This window comes from Euprymna scolopes, chromosome 17, assembly GCF_053919585.1.
Source record: "Euprymna scolopes isolate OS-2025 chromosome 17, ASM5391958v1, whole genome shotgun sequence".
NCBI classification, from domain to species: domain Eukaryota; kingdom Metazoa; phylum Mollusca; class Cephalopoda; order Sepiida; family Sepiolidae; genus Euprymna; species Euprymna scolopes.
In genome coordinates, this window is record NC_136498.1 from 14,380,503 (window position 1) to 14,396,079 (window position 15,577).

Consider the following 15,577-nt stretch of genomic DNA (forward strand, 5'->3'; position numbering starts at 1 on the left):
AATCTTACATTTCACTCATATTGTGAAGATTGTTCCTCCTGCTACTGCCCAAGTATTTTTTGTATGGAGTAACACACTTGCATACATCATTATCTATATTTTACTTAAATTACTCTGACCATTATGTAAAAATAACAAACAAAAACTCAATCTCTTTGAATCAAATAGATCTTTCTTTCAAAATAATCTTAGATTGCTACTTATACTACTATCTGATATGAAGTAGTGGTGAAGTGCTTGCATTATTTGGTTTTTGTACCAATAATGCACAAGCATAAATCATCTATGAATTTTATCCTGGCCATTATGTTTAAAAAAGGTTCAGGTGTTTATTTAAAAAAATTTTTTTTTTTTTTTTTTACAGAAAGCAATTTCTACATAAAAAAATTTACAAACTGCCTATTTAGTTTCAAGAAATAAAACTCAACTAAAAAAATTTACAATTCCGGACTGACTTTTCACCGTTATATGTTTTTAAAAATTAAAGAAAATAAACATCCTATTTGAACAGAGGTTCTTTAAAAAAAGAAAAAAAAAAAAAAAAAAAAAAAAAAAATTTTGTTTCTTTAATACAGGTATTGTTAATAAAAGTAATTAGTAATAGAGGAAGGGGGCAGGGGAGGTCGTTTTATGACGGTCAAGAAAATCTGAAAGAATATTTCAAATACACAAAAGAGTGTTGTTTACTTGTAAAATAAGTTCTACGCTTTTTCTTTCAAAAGATTTCATCACACATCAGTTAATTTTGTTTATATCACGACGGATCAAGGTATCTGGCAGTGTATATACTAACCAGACATATTGACACGAATACTTTATTTATAAATTAAAATAAATTAAAAAAATATATATTGATTAAAAAGAAAACAAAATTGATAGACTAATTTGAAAGTTCTATTGAGAAAAAGGTTTGTATTTGCAAATATAACCCGACAAGAAATCTAAAAAGAGCGAAAAGGAAAAGTTGCTTTTAAAAGATATTTTTAAGAAAAAGGGACTAATATGTGACAAATAGGTTTTCAAAAACAAGATTAATTTGTATAAAAAGATTGAATCAATAAAGTATGAATCAGGAGATAACGAGTGCAAATGATTTTCTCAAATTGTCATATTTATATGAGAAAAACCTATTAAATACATCATCAAACCAGTCCATATGTGTATGTAAAAGGGGGAAAAAATGTGTGTGTGTGTGTGTCTATATAAGAGATAAAATCTGACAATCTGTTGAAATGTAGAAGCAGACAAACCATAAAATATAAAATAAAATTACATCTGGGACATGAGGAGACAAATAATGTTTCCTTTTTATTGACAGAAATATCACGGGAGAATATCTACTGAAAATAAATATTAGTCTACTAATTTTATCTGTTAACTTTTCCATCTCATATATATAAAGAATTAGAAGCGCTGACTGTCGTCTAGGCAATAGTTTTTTTATACCAGCTTGGGGCAGTTGGTTCAGCTACACTGAAAAGTTGTGATACAACAAAACAGTGTCTGGATCCCTTTCTTAGGTTGAGCATATTTGTGAGTAAAAATCTTACTAGCTTATAATGCAATGCTCTTTGCGTAAACAAATGCAGCTCATCTACTTACCATAGCAGCAGTCAACATTCGAGGTTAGAACTGCCGACTTGTCTAGGCAATCTAATTTTAATCCAAGCTTAAGGCAATTGCTGGTCTAGCCGTGCTGAGGAGCTGTGATACAGCAAAAGTGTCCAGATATATATATATATATATATATATATATATAAAAATGACTAATCAGACTTATATGATACTGTGATTTAATGTCAATATCTGAGAGAGAGAGAGAGAGAGAGAGAGAAAAAAAAAAAAAAAAAAAAAAGGCTTGCACTCATTTTGACAAATTCAAGTAGTTACTCAAAAATCCTCACCATATTTTGTTGTTTCTTTGAACCAAAATAAACATTAAATCAAAATAGGATATAACTGATCTGTCATTTTTATTTTATAGTAAATCTATTCCAAATTTTAACTATTTAAAAAATTTAAATATTGAGCTTCCTTTTGCTTTGGAATTTGATTCTCATAAAAATCAATCTGATCTATTAAAAAAAAAAAAAAAAAAAAAAAAAAAAAAAAAAAAAAAAAAAAAAAAAAAAAAGAAAGCTTGTCGAGAATTTCGTTGCTATGAAAAAAAAAAAAAAAAAAAAAAAAAAAAAAAAAATCTTTATGATGTATGTACAGACCAAAGAAAATATTGTACAGTAAAAATCACGTAAATTGATCAAGTAGTTTTATTTTTATAAAGAAAATTTTTAAGCGAATTCGAGTTTTTCTAATGCCCATCCCTTTTCATGTTAAGAAAGGCTTTCTAAAATATCACAAATTTGAATTCTTTCCCTTGTTTTTTCAGTCTGGTTTTAAAATAGCACTATTTGTTTAGCCACAAAATTTGATTTTTTTAATTTTTTTTTTTTTTTTATTTAAAAATTACTTCATTAATTTATTATTTTTACTGCAATACAATATTTTCTTTCTACCGACATACATACATCATACAAATCTTTATTATTATATTTCATGGGGAAATTCTGAACAAGCACCAAGAAATATTTTATATTATCACGCACTCACACACACAATGATATTGGAAACTTATTTCCGATAGTACATAGTAAGTTATGTATAAAGCGGTTCTTTTTGTGTTGATGCTCTTTGCATGTGTAATAGCACTAAACAAGTGATTTTGTCTGCAGGGCTGGAAATAAACAAAGAATGCCATAAAGTGAAAAATGAAACTTATACAGGATTCGAACCTGTACCTCAAGAGAGGAAATGCTTAAAGGAGTTATCTTAAACTACTTCCAAGCCATACATCCAGAGAAAGCTGAAGTCGTACAGATAGCTCATCTCCCAAACTTTACAGCAAATCTTTGTACCATATCTCTCTTACACATAATTTCAGTGTTTAGAAAATAGTGCTCAATAATGAGTAGAACTGTATTGTATAATTTTCCGTATTTATACAAACATTGGCTACAAAGTGTCATCAGGCCACTAGCCTCAACTGCAAAAGTACAAACTTTCTAGAAGATAAAATTATATTTATTAATCACCATGAAAAAGTAATCGTATACTTTGCCAAAATAATAGTATAGTATTTCTACCATTCTCTCCTCATAATTCCCCTAACAAAAGTCTGGAAAAAGAACTGCACATTTTCATTTGCAACCAACTGACACTAGTGACCAGATAAAGATAGATTTCGAAAGAAATCACAGCTGAAACACACATGTCGCCAATAATGTCTGTATAAATAAATTTATGTTAAAATATGATATATATAATGAAAATAATATTCCGATATGATGGAAAGATGAAATTTGGCTTGTTCCTTTTTCATCTCTCCATATATATATATATATATATATATATTACATACATGTAAAAATGAAAGCTACAAATAAAGTGAGAGTCAATAAAACAGAAAAACTAAATGCATGAATGTTGATAGGTGCGGGATGAACATTTGCAGGGTGGAATTCACTGTGTTTATTAAGATGACTGCATTTCTCACAAATTCTACTTCAAAGTGGGGATGTCTTACTGCGGAAAGGCAATGCTATATAGGCAGAACAATAAATGACTGTATCAAAAGTTGTACGCTGTAGATTCATTATTTAAAAGTATATCATATTCATCCATACATATGAGCGTGTATGGATGTGTAGAGCTTGTGTCTGTACAATGTTAATCAGTACGGGTAGGTCTTTGGCCTGTGTTACCGACACGTGTTGTAGGAACCGCACTCAGGACATTTCATTCCAAGAAAATGCAGCGGCACCACATTCTCCTAAGAAAAAGAAAAAAAAAAAAAAAAATACAATTAATGGAGTATAAAAGAAAACGGTGAAAATAAAAATAAATAAAACTAGGGTTCATGTCCAGATGTACTTATGACAACACATTCCAAAAATCAAATTGTTCAAGTTTAATTTTTAAGTAAGAAAAATCAAATTTTATGAATAATAAAAGAGCATTTGTCTTTTTTTCATCATTTTGAAATCTAAGGCGGGGTGGAGTCGGGGGGGGGGGGAACTTAATGAAAAGTTGTGATATTTATGTTATACTACCCTGGGTGTAGACAGGCAGGCTTGAACCCATACCGCGAAGAAAGAAAAAAAAAAAAAAAAAAAAAAAAAAAAAAAAAGAAAAAAGTGACATTTTTGCCATTGCGTCCATCACCAAACCGAAAGTTGCGAAGGTTTAAATTAAGGCTAAGCAATCGAAAAGAGGGGATGATTTTCTAAAATATCTATGAAAAATGCAACCCCTTCTTGTAGAAAAGTGCCCAGTTAAGGGTGAAGGAATTAATGTTTTAGCCATTTTTTTTATATTTGTCGTCCGAAGGGCCGAGCTTCAAAATAACAATCTCGTGAAAATCTGTCGCCTCTATCAAAAGTTTTAGGCAGACATACTTACATACATTTAAACAGACAAGTGAGATTTATATTGTAGATTAAATGAAAGATTAATTAAAGTTATAACTTTATCATATCATCAGAACACTAAAGAAAAGTAAAAAGGGAAAATTAAGAAAAAAAAAAATCTCTTTAAACCATGGCATTTTGAAGACAAATGCTTCTCATCAGAAGAGAAGGGCCAGAATTATACAAAATGCAAATATAGATAAAAATTGGCTTAATGATATTTAGATATGAAATGAGTATGAAGGAATAGGGTAATATGGTAAAAAAATAATTAAGAAATATTAAAAGTAGGTACAATATCTCTATATAAATAAAATGAACTCATTTTTTCCCCCCGTTTGATTTTGACATTAATAGGATTAAAAATCAAGATATTTCATGCAAATATAATATGCACAAACGGCAGAACAATATCTGAGGTGTGTTATAGGCTTATTATTTCTCAAATTCCTCGATAATCTTAGATTTCTATACTTTTTCTGCTGAGAAGTCACGGCCAAAATCGGTTAAGATCAATGGAAGTGGTAAAATATTTTCTCTCTAATAAATTCCTCCACCCCCTGCCACCACTTAACACTGTTTGGGGATCGTTCACAAGGAACAGTTGAGAAGAGAACATCGGTTTGGCTTCGTAGTTCTTTCATGTGAAGTTATTTAAAATCACTAAACTAAGCTGCAGTGCTCTGTGGCGTAATGGTTAGCGTGCTGGACAATTCACATTATATTTTCACGTTTGCGCCGACCTACCGTAGTCGTTTTTTTTTTTTTTTTTTTTTTTTCCCCTAAACAACTGGAATGGACTTTTCTTGGTGGCCGAACTGTTAACGTTGCAGATGTTTTTTTTTTTTTTTTTTTTTTTTTTTCCACACTTTATTTTCCTACTTTTACTCATGAATACGGGTTTGATCCTTCCTACTTACCTACCATAACATTTTTTAACCCCCCCCCCCGTCCCGGAAACAAACACTCGGGCAACGCCGGGTACCCCCGCTAGTAGAAGAATAAATTGGAAGGGTAATATATATGTAGGTAATAGTAAAAAAAATATATATGTAGGTAATAGTAAAAAAAAAAAAAAAAATTATGGACCACTATGAAATAATGGGGATCATTAAAGAAGAGAAAATAAAATAAAAAGATAGATGAGAAAGCGGAGAAAGGAGATAGAAAAAGTAAATAAGGGATTCAGAAATACATTTATAAAATGATCTGGAAGTGAAGAAAATAGGATCCAAAAATTATATAACTTATTCCTAATCTTTCATTTAATATATTTGTTTACCCCTCTTAATAGTGTTGAGCTTTTCTTATCTTGATAAGTTTTGCTTTGTTAAGAATATTATTTGATAATATAATTATATTAGATTTACGTTATAATGCATGAATTCCCATTACAGGGTGAACGATAAAATTGTTGCCCTAGAAAAGACGATTCCATTTCCGTTTGATGAAAACCAGTTTTCTTTTCTTTTTTTTTTTTTTTGTTGCAGACCATTTACTAATTGACCAGTTGTGTACAAATCCCAAGAGCGATAGGAATCTATGATGCCTGAAAGTGACACAATGTTCAATGAAGGAGATCAGAAATATTATGACAACAGGACCATTGCCAGCACCCTCAAAATGCATCATTGGATTGCTACGAATAACAGGAATGTGCCCAGGATGGTAAAAACAAAGTTACCGGCCATGGTTATGGCCTTTGGTATGGTTTCAAATGAGGGCCACATCATGCCACCTCACATCTTCGAAGTTGGCTTGAAAATCAACACCAAAGTGTACTTGGATGTGCTAAAGAACGTGGTGATCACTCCCAGTTCCCGACCCATATCGAGGTGGTGATTGAGGCTGAAAGTGGCTACTCTACTACATAATCAAGTTACCTTAATTGATTTTTTTAAAATCCACGCTACATTAAAAAAAAAGAAAAAAGAAAAGAAAAAAAAAAGAAAAGAAAAAAAAAGAAAAAAAAAGAAAAAAAAAGAAAAAAAAAAGAAAAAAAAAGCTTATATGTTGTTTTATTTAGGGTGACACTTATTGTTCCACCCTTTAATCGTATAAAAATGATTTTCATTATAAAAATAAAACTACTTGATCAATTTACATAATTTTTGGAATATGATATTTCCCATTGGTCACAAGTATGTACATCAGCTTTATTTTTATAATGTAGGGTGGATTCTGTACAAGATCCAAACTAATTTATACTTGCCCCTCAAATGGTGTTGATACACTTGCTATCTTTACATTGCTTCTACAGCATCATTTAGTTAAAGAGACGTGATGATGACTAAGCAGTCAACATGGACTGACGACCTGGATATGCTAAGTTTGAATGGAGTTCATTCCACAAAACATTTAAGATGTTGGCAACCTTCATGTGGTCCCTCCTGTAAGTATCAAATTTCTTTTTAGAAAAGAATTTGGCGCTTGTTAAGATAGAGTTGACAGACTGATTTAAAAAAAAAAATATTTTGTTTTAAGCAGAAACAATATTCGTACTTTATTGTCAAGTCGAAAATAGTAATATCCAAAATTTACTAACATTAGAGTAGAAAGTTATTTATAGTTAAAAGTAATTTTTATGGAAAATAGGGCAAAATTGCATTTTCTTAGATGCTTTAATGTAGATGGTGAAGAGTTCACATACAGGGGACAAAACTCTGAATACATATTTTACATTACATTTTAATGGCAACTAACAATTTAATCTATAGCAATAGACTTACTAAAAACATAATAGCAGTTGTTCTACTCGAATTTTAGTAATTTTTGGATATGTTACTATTTTTGACAGGACAATTAAGTACACAATATTGTTTTTGCTTAAAATGAAATATTTAAAAAAAAACAAAAAACAAAAAAAAACAACTTGATTTATCAGCTACCTCAACAAGCACCAAGAATTCTTACTAGAAAGATATTGGGGAAATCAATGCCAACAATGGAATCATTTGATTAAGATTATGAATGAATTTGGGAAAAAAAAAAAAAAAAAGAAAAAAAAAAGAAAGAAAACTTTTTGTTTTACATGTTAATTTCTTTAAATTTATAAAACGGTTAAAAAAAACTGGAAATGTTAAACTCATGCGAGATAGGAATTCTGGTATTGACAAAACTACTGCCTTATTCATGAAGGTGTTGTCTTTTATTCAATTAATGAAATACAAAAAAAAAAAAAAGCAGAAAAACAAAAATCTAAATTTATTACTGCCCCATGACTGGTGTTGGTACAATACCTGTGTATCAATTACACATCTTTACCTAACTTCTTATTTATAGCTAGAATAAAGAGATTTTCTGGAGAAAAATAGGCTATTTAGTACTTGCATACATGATAAATACATAGATTGTTTTTATTGGTAAAAATCATTAAAAATTACATTTTTTAAGTGAAAATAATTCCTTTACTATTTGAATTATTTGGATTTGAGCTGACAGACCGCCGGTCGCAAGATGACCGACATCACGTAAAGCAGTAGAGAAGTTTCTGGATGAGAGACCGAACGTGTCGAATCTCGTATCAACAGAAAAAGTGAGCCGCACTCAACTCCTACCACGACAATGAACTTAGAAAATCAGACATTCCCAGCGTTCAACACTCGGCTGTTGTACATTTATGTAATAAGTAATGCAGGTTTTATTTTTGCTTTTAATAATACACTTAGACTGGAAAACTTGTGAAAGATAAAAACATCTGACACCTGCACAAGAGAAAGGTGACATTAAATGAAAAGAGAAATGCGACAAATGGCCTGAACTACTCACTGTTGGTTATACATTCCCAGCAAGGTTGGTATCCATTCATATTAGTGTTTGCTTACAGCATCTAGTATTCTTAAACAGTCACCCATTCAAGTAAAAACCAGGTTCAATACCGCTTAACTTCAGTAATCTAATAAAAATTAATATGCTAAAGTGATTGTACCAAAACTAATGACTAAAGCTGTTTGTTATATTAGTTTTAATGAACATCACTCTAGACAAAAAGTGAAGTACGAATAAATGATTATAGAAAAGATAAGAGATGCCTATTGGGCTTAATCTTGAAAAGATCAAGGCTATACACTCATGAACAAAAAAAATGGGCCAAGAGCGAAAAAAAGAAGAAATCGATTTTTCAATATTTTTCCATGAATTTTTGTTAATTTTAACTGAAAATTTCTATTTTGCAGATCGTTATTATTATAGCATATAATAATGAGTGAAAAAATTAATCCTAAAAATGGTAAGACCATATCTTGGCGAGGATATAATTAACCGAATTGCAGGATTAAGGCAGTCCAAAATGATTTACAAGCAGATTTTTGATATTTTAAGAAAAGAAAATGTGAAAACATCTCTTTCTGTAGTGAAGTAAATTGGTTGAAGGTTCAAAGTCGAACGCTTGGTAAAAGGGAAATCTTGATCTGGTCGCCCTAGAGCATTTACTTTGAAGGATGATCACAGGCTTTAATTAAACGTTTTGAAGGATTGAAAGAAAATTTATGTTGACCATAGCAAAGAATTCAAAACTGGCTGGAAATTCTCTTTCTAGATATACAATATCTAGACGAATGAAAGAAATGGGATTTTCTTCTAAAAGGTGTGCAAAGAAGCCATTTTTATCTAAGAAGAACATCGATGATAGAAAGAGATTTTTCTCGTATTATGGCAAGAAAGATACAGACTGGTTCAGGAATGTTTTCTGGTTAGATCAATCAAGATTTTGTCTTGTTAGTGATGCTCCTGAAGGGGGCAATTGAAGAACTGGAGAAAGATTTTCGCCAAGTTGAATAAAAACGACAGTTAAATACGGGAATGGAGGGGTAATGGTATGGGGAACTTTTACTGCAGCAGGAGTTGGGGAACTTATTAGATGTGAGAAGTCAATCAATGCAAAGGAATACATTCGAATATTAGAAACAGGACTGTTACCAAGTATCCAGAAGCTGGGAATATCCCAGAACATTATTTTTCAACGTGATAATGCCCCTGCACACACTGCTAAAGTCACAAGAAAATGGTTTTCTCATAATTCAATTAATGTGATATTTTGGCCAGGTAAAAGCCCCAATTTAAAACCAATCGAGAATATTTGGTCTATAATATATCGCGCATTGGCTGGAAGAACTTTATCGAATAATGACAAACTGTGGGAAGCTGTGCAAAGCAAATGGAATAGCATCTTCTCTCCGCAGTGTTCCACTTTGGTTTCAAACATATCTAAAAGGATTAATCTTTTAAAGAAATCAAAAGGAAATGCAATTCTATACTAAGTATTTATTAAAGTAAATGTCTTGTTCTGTGCTATTAGTCTCGTTTAAGTTTCCTTGTTCAACTGTTCTTTGTTCAATATAGCTTTTAGTGAAATAAAATGTATAAAGTTTGTGTGGCCCATTTTTTTTGTTCACGAGTGTAGGTAGGACCAAAGCAATTACCAGCAAGATGTCTGCAGTTCTTGAAAAGAGGCTACAGAAATAGGAAGCTAGTATTACAATCAGGTATCAAAACAGACAATTGATGAAGACTACGAGACCAACAAGTCAAACGAGCTGTAACAAAGGAAGCATACCATAATAGTATTTATAGAAAATACCGAGACATCATATCAGAGAGAGAGAGAGAGAGAGAGAGAGAGAGAGAGAATATAGAGTGTGAACAATGCAATTACAGATACATTTCTGGACCTTATCAAAAACCCAACAACAAGAGACTCATCAGCTCAAATATGATAACGGCATTCCATACATGGTCTGATAGATTTGTAGAGATAGAAAATTGCCTCAAGCATAAGAAAGTGTTTGCAGCAAGAGAATCAAGTTTACTAGAAGCAGAAAAGACAACAAATCTAATCCTTAACCCTTAAAAAAGATTTGATGAGAAAGACCAAGAAATTTTAGTGGCAATTTCTTCAAGAGCAGAACCATCCATGAGAATCCTAGGAAAAGAAAGGGGGAGGGGGTGCCCAAAACCAAAGGACATAAGCTAAGTCTTAACAAGATTAATTTAAAATGTGGGTCCGAGGCACTGACACACACCTAAGGTAGGTACAAAAACTTACAAATCCTTGGGGCTTACCTACAAAAGTCATAGACTGCCCATTGGCTCAACTGGCAAAAACTAAAATGAAAAATTAATGATAGACTTGTAATATTTGAAAGCATTTAATCTTTATAAAGGAGAGAAGAAACCTTACTTTGTGACAATCTCGACATAAAATCTTTGTCGTAACATTTTTGTATTCATCCGGCATTTCTGTCTGCAAAACTTCCTCGTCTCTCATCTTCCAAATGTTGTTCATATTCACCATAGATTTGCCACAAATCGGACAAGCATAATGCCTGAAGAAAAATAAAAAATAAATAATTCACGGTAAATAAGAAATTTATGAAAGTTTAGAATCAAAGGTACAATAAAAAAAAAAAAAAAAGTATAAATAATATTATTCAAAAATATAATATATAAAAAAAAAATCAGTGCCTGTCCGACGTTTGTATGCTCCTATAAAAAAAAAAAAAAAAAAAAAAAAAAAAATACTTCAAGCATCGATATAAAATCTAAAAGTAAAATTATATATAAAATTTAATGAGGAAGACAATGGAATTGTTTTTGAATCTAAGGAGACTATGATGGTATAACTCCCTTAAAACTTCAAATATATTTTGATAGAAATTTACATCATATCTATAAAATTTCCATGGAAGTCTACTCGAATCTTTATGCGTTATCCTTTATATACATTGGGATAGAACCCCTTTAAAGCTTCAAACATATATAAACAAATGTCAAAACACAAGGTACACTTATTATTAGCAAGGATTGGCTCAGTAATAGAACTTCAGGATCTAGACTCTATAGTCCTTATTTAGAATTTCACTAGGTTCAGCCATGCTGATGAGTTGTATAGTGATGAAACATATCTAAGGATAATTATATTATAATGTACATATTTTAAAAACAAGCCTCAATTGATATGTGGACTGGAGTTCTAATCCAGTTGGATCTATTTACACTATTATATTGTTGGGAAATAAGTCACCATTAATTCAACTAAAATAAAAAAAAAAAATTTAAAAGGCGATTGACTATTTTTGTTTTGGGGTTATTTAATGACGAATCTAGTAATTTTGGATTAAAAAGTTTAAGCTTCGAATTCTTTATGTATCCAAATATTTATGTTTGGTTTGGTTGTTTTAGAGAGAAAAATTGTTTTTGCAGAGCATAATTGAGATTTGCAAAGGAAAAGAAAAAAAAACATTACTGTTTTATGCATTTTAGACTAAGAAGTCAGTATTGCTAAACAGCCTGACCTGGTAGTACCAGAATTTAAAGGTGAAAGAGTTTAAAAAGTAAAATGGGCGCTTCTACACTATCAGAATGAAATTTTGGAAATCATAAATCTCAATTTCACATGAAAACAATGGTATTTACATATTCCTCATATTTTTAAGATTATTATATCCAAAAATTACGAAAATTGATAAGGTAGAAAATTATTTATGAAAGAAAATAGAATTTTAAGGAAACGATCATATTTGCTTATGTAAGACACAGGATAGTTCAAAAGGGAGGTAACTTTATTTCGATTGATTTTCTAAAAACAAAATGGCCACAATTTTTCACCTGCTAACACTATTAAAATTGTTTTTTTATATTCAGGTAATTTGGATTGCATAATTTGGAAGTTAACATTGTAATTTATTAGAATTGACAAAATTAAAAAAAAAAAAAAAAAAATCAGTATAAACCGTTGTTTTTTATTTGAAAACAACATTTATCGACTACAAAATTTCGTTCTGATAGTGTAGAAGCGCCGTAAAATGTATAAAAACTTACCCTGCATGTAGAAGATTGTCAAAACATTCCCTGCAAAATGGGCGGGAAAAAAAAAAAAATTAAATGCTGTGTATTTGTGAGTTAACATAAACAAAAATAATAATATTGTATTAAAAGAAATATTTTTTAGTTTGAAGAATAAAAAAAATTGTTTTTTTCTTTTAACAATACATGTACTTGAAACAGTATTCACCCAGAATGGGTTGAACTGATTCCATCCAATGTTGTCACTGAGAATCTCAGAAAGGTTTATTAACAACTAGCGGTGGGTACCCGGCGTTGCCCGTGTGTTTGTAGGTGTGTTAAAAAAAACGTTAAAAGAAAAAATTAAAGTTTTAGTAGGAAGATCGGATTGAACCCTGAAGCCTTGATGCAAAGGTGGAAACGAAAGGGAATAGGCAACCACCTAGTATTGAGAAGTGTGTTAAATTAAGGGTTAAAAAGTCCCAGAGGTTTGATTGACAGTTGGCTGCTTAAGGTCATCGCAGGGTCGTTATGATGACGTGTCATTTTTTGTTTTTAATTACTGCGGGGCAGTCTTTTGGCGCTTGTTTACTTTGTTTCAATGCGGGTCAGTTTTGGCTTCCCAAAGATGATGGGGGTGGAAACCAGCTCCCCATTTAAAGGGGAGCTTCCAAGCGGATATTCGCGGTGATCGTGCCGCGAATGATGCCTAGCTGTATTTAGATATTGTGTTGCAGCTTGTGTGTAATAGATTTGCATGTAATGTCTCGATTTTTAATCCTATTAAGGTCAAACTCAGACAGGAAAAAAAGAGTTCATTTTATTTATATAGATAGAAGAAGAGAAATAACTATATCAGCCTTTTGATAATAGTAGTGAGAAATCGATTTTACCAAAGGATTAATGTTAGAGTATCATTGAAAAAAAATCAGAGAAAGAATTCTAATAAAAGGTATCTATATATTATTAAAAAGTTATGGAAGTAAAATATGGTCAGGGTTAGGGTTGAAGACATGTATTGTAGGGAGAGAAATAATATGGGAATAAGACGTGCATTACACGTGAATCGTTAAGGCCACAAAATAGTCGTAAACGATTGGCTTAGATCTGATGATCTTAGAAAAAGATTAAATCTAGATAGTATAAGCAAATATGTGAAGAACAGAAGACTTTAATTATATGGTCACATTGAAAAAGATGTTCTTTGGTTTAGTAAATGTAGAACAGTTAAGGTAGCAGGTTCAGTTTACAGGAGAAAGCCAAGGAAATATGGGAGGAATTGATAAAAATAGACGTGAGAGAAAGAGGGATAAATAAAGACCTGGCCAGAGATAGATTAGTCTGAAAGTCGATTTATTAAAGCTATCCAATGCATAACAACATGTAAAAAGAGATGATAAACGTGATCATGATGGTGATGACTATCAACAATGATTCAGGGTGAATTTTTCGCTTTGGGATTGTAAGGAGATTTCATGTGCAGGTTAGTAAGTGTAGAACAGTTAACATGCAAGCTTTCCATTGAAAATGTTCTGAAGGCTGCTGGTATCAGTCTTGATCCTTCAAGTTCTTTGAGATCGGATTTATGATATGACCTTTATAAGAAACAACCATTGTAACGTTACATACATTTACACATGCGTTAACATGTAGACAGTTGGGACCCAACACATTATAGCAGAGTACATCATAAGGAACATAAGACAAGTAATAACTAGACTCCTTATTTATTTATTTTTTTTACAACATTTATTTCTGGGTACTTTCCTGAATAAAATGTGATCGTACTCCTCTCTAATCTCTCGAATATCAGTTTGTGCACACACTCTTTTTTTTTAATCTTTTTCTTTTTCCTAACAATGACATCACTTTGCACATGGCTCCACATTTGCATACAGCCGTCATACTCAGTTACACAATTATTCAATTTTGGCCAGATTAATAGAGTTCTTCTGCATGAGAAATGGTACACACAGAAGTTACAGAGCTTGGTTAGATTTCAATTTTTAAATATTTTATACGTGCATCGAAATATCAGTTTCTTATTGAATAGAACTCCAAGGAATCAACAACTGAAATTTGTGTTCCTTCAAATTTAAGATCATTGCAAATGTTCGTTTGAAAATGTACTTTTTGATACAGTTGTTGGTTACTTATGTTCTATTGTTTAGGGTGTTTAGTTTGGTTGGTTTTATGGCATATCAACCCTTTTCAGGTTATTTAATACTGAATCTAGTCATTTTGGTAAAAAAAAATTTATGCTACAAGTTCTTTGTATCTTCAAATATTTATTCATGGTTTTTTTTTTTTTTGGCTTTAGAGAATACGGGGGTGGGGGTGTTAAGTAAATCAAAACACCCGGGTGGGTGTGTCAGAAGGGGGGGGGGGATAAAAGAAAAAAAAAGTTTTGGTAGGTAAGTATGAAGGATTGAACCCGAACCCTTGAGTCAAAGTTGGAAATGAAAGTGGAAAAAAAAAAAAAAAAAAGTGCAATGTTAACCACTGTGCCACCACAAAATAGTAACGATAACATGTTTGAATTTATTTAAGAATTTAAACTTGGCAGGTGCCTGTACTTAATAAGGTCAACTTTGACTGTGGGGCAGTATTTTTTTTTTTTTGTGGGGAAAACCAGCTCCCCATAAAAAGGAGATTGTCCAAATTGAATAGCAATTGTCTGATATAAGGAGAAACTCTACATTGACCAAAGCTGATTGCTTTCAGACGTTTCCGGCGATCGCAAAAGATTGATTTTTAAAAAAGGCAAAGAAAAACGAAACAATGTTTGGTGCATTTTAGATCGGGAAACCAAACAGCTTGATATTGTACCTCAAATAGGGTGCTTAGGTTTATAGCATATAAAAAATTGTCTACATACAACACAATCTATTGCAAGATTTATATTTATACAGGACTAGGGGGGGGGGTACCCGGCATTGCCTGGGTGTTTGGGGGGGTGCGTATGTATGTAGGAGAGGGTGACCCTTTTTTAATATTATAAAAAAAAAACAAAAAAAATACAAAATAAAAAAAAAAAAAAACACGATGTGAAGAAAAATTGGAAAAACCAATACAAAGCAAAATAGCGAACAAACATAAAAAAAAAGTGTAAAAGAGGAAAAAAAGTTTAGGTATAAAGACAGGCTCAAACCCGAAACATCGAGGCTAAGGCAGAAAAAAAAAAAATGCCCGACACGTTACCTCTACGCCAAAGAGATACACTTAATAACGGATAAAATTAAATCTTTAAAAACACTTGCAGGTGGTTGAAACTAATGCGAACGTTTTCTAGATCAAACATGACGTCATTGTCATAGTAGCAGGAGCAGAGA

General features: G+C 31.4%; 1 protein-coding gene across 2 annotated transcripts in view; it reads right to left on the minus strand.

The window, feature by feature from the left end:
• Positions 1-3,478: 3,478 nt before the first annotated feature.
• LOC145296675 (RING finger and CHY zinc finger domain-containing protein 1-like) overlaps positions 3,479-15,577 on the minus strand; it is a 64,359-nt gene continuing 52,260 nt past the window's right edge. For both annotated transcript variants that reach the window (XM_080142622.1, XM_080142620.1), the window contains exons 6-8: positions 12,282-12,311; positions 10,642-10,786; positions 3,479-3,826 (exon numbers count right to left, since the gene is read on the minus strand). In XM_080142622.1, coding sequence (XP_079998748.1) covers positions 3,755-3,826; positions 10,642-10,786; positions 12,282-12,311 — 247 coding nt within the window. In that variant the 3' untranslated portion in view covers positions 3,479-3,754. The remainder of the gene's footprint in view (positions 3,827-10,641; positions 10,787-12,281; positions 12,312-15,577) is intronic.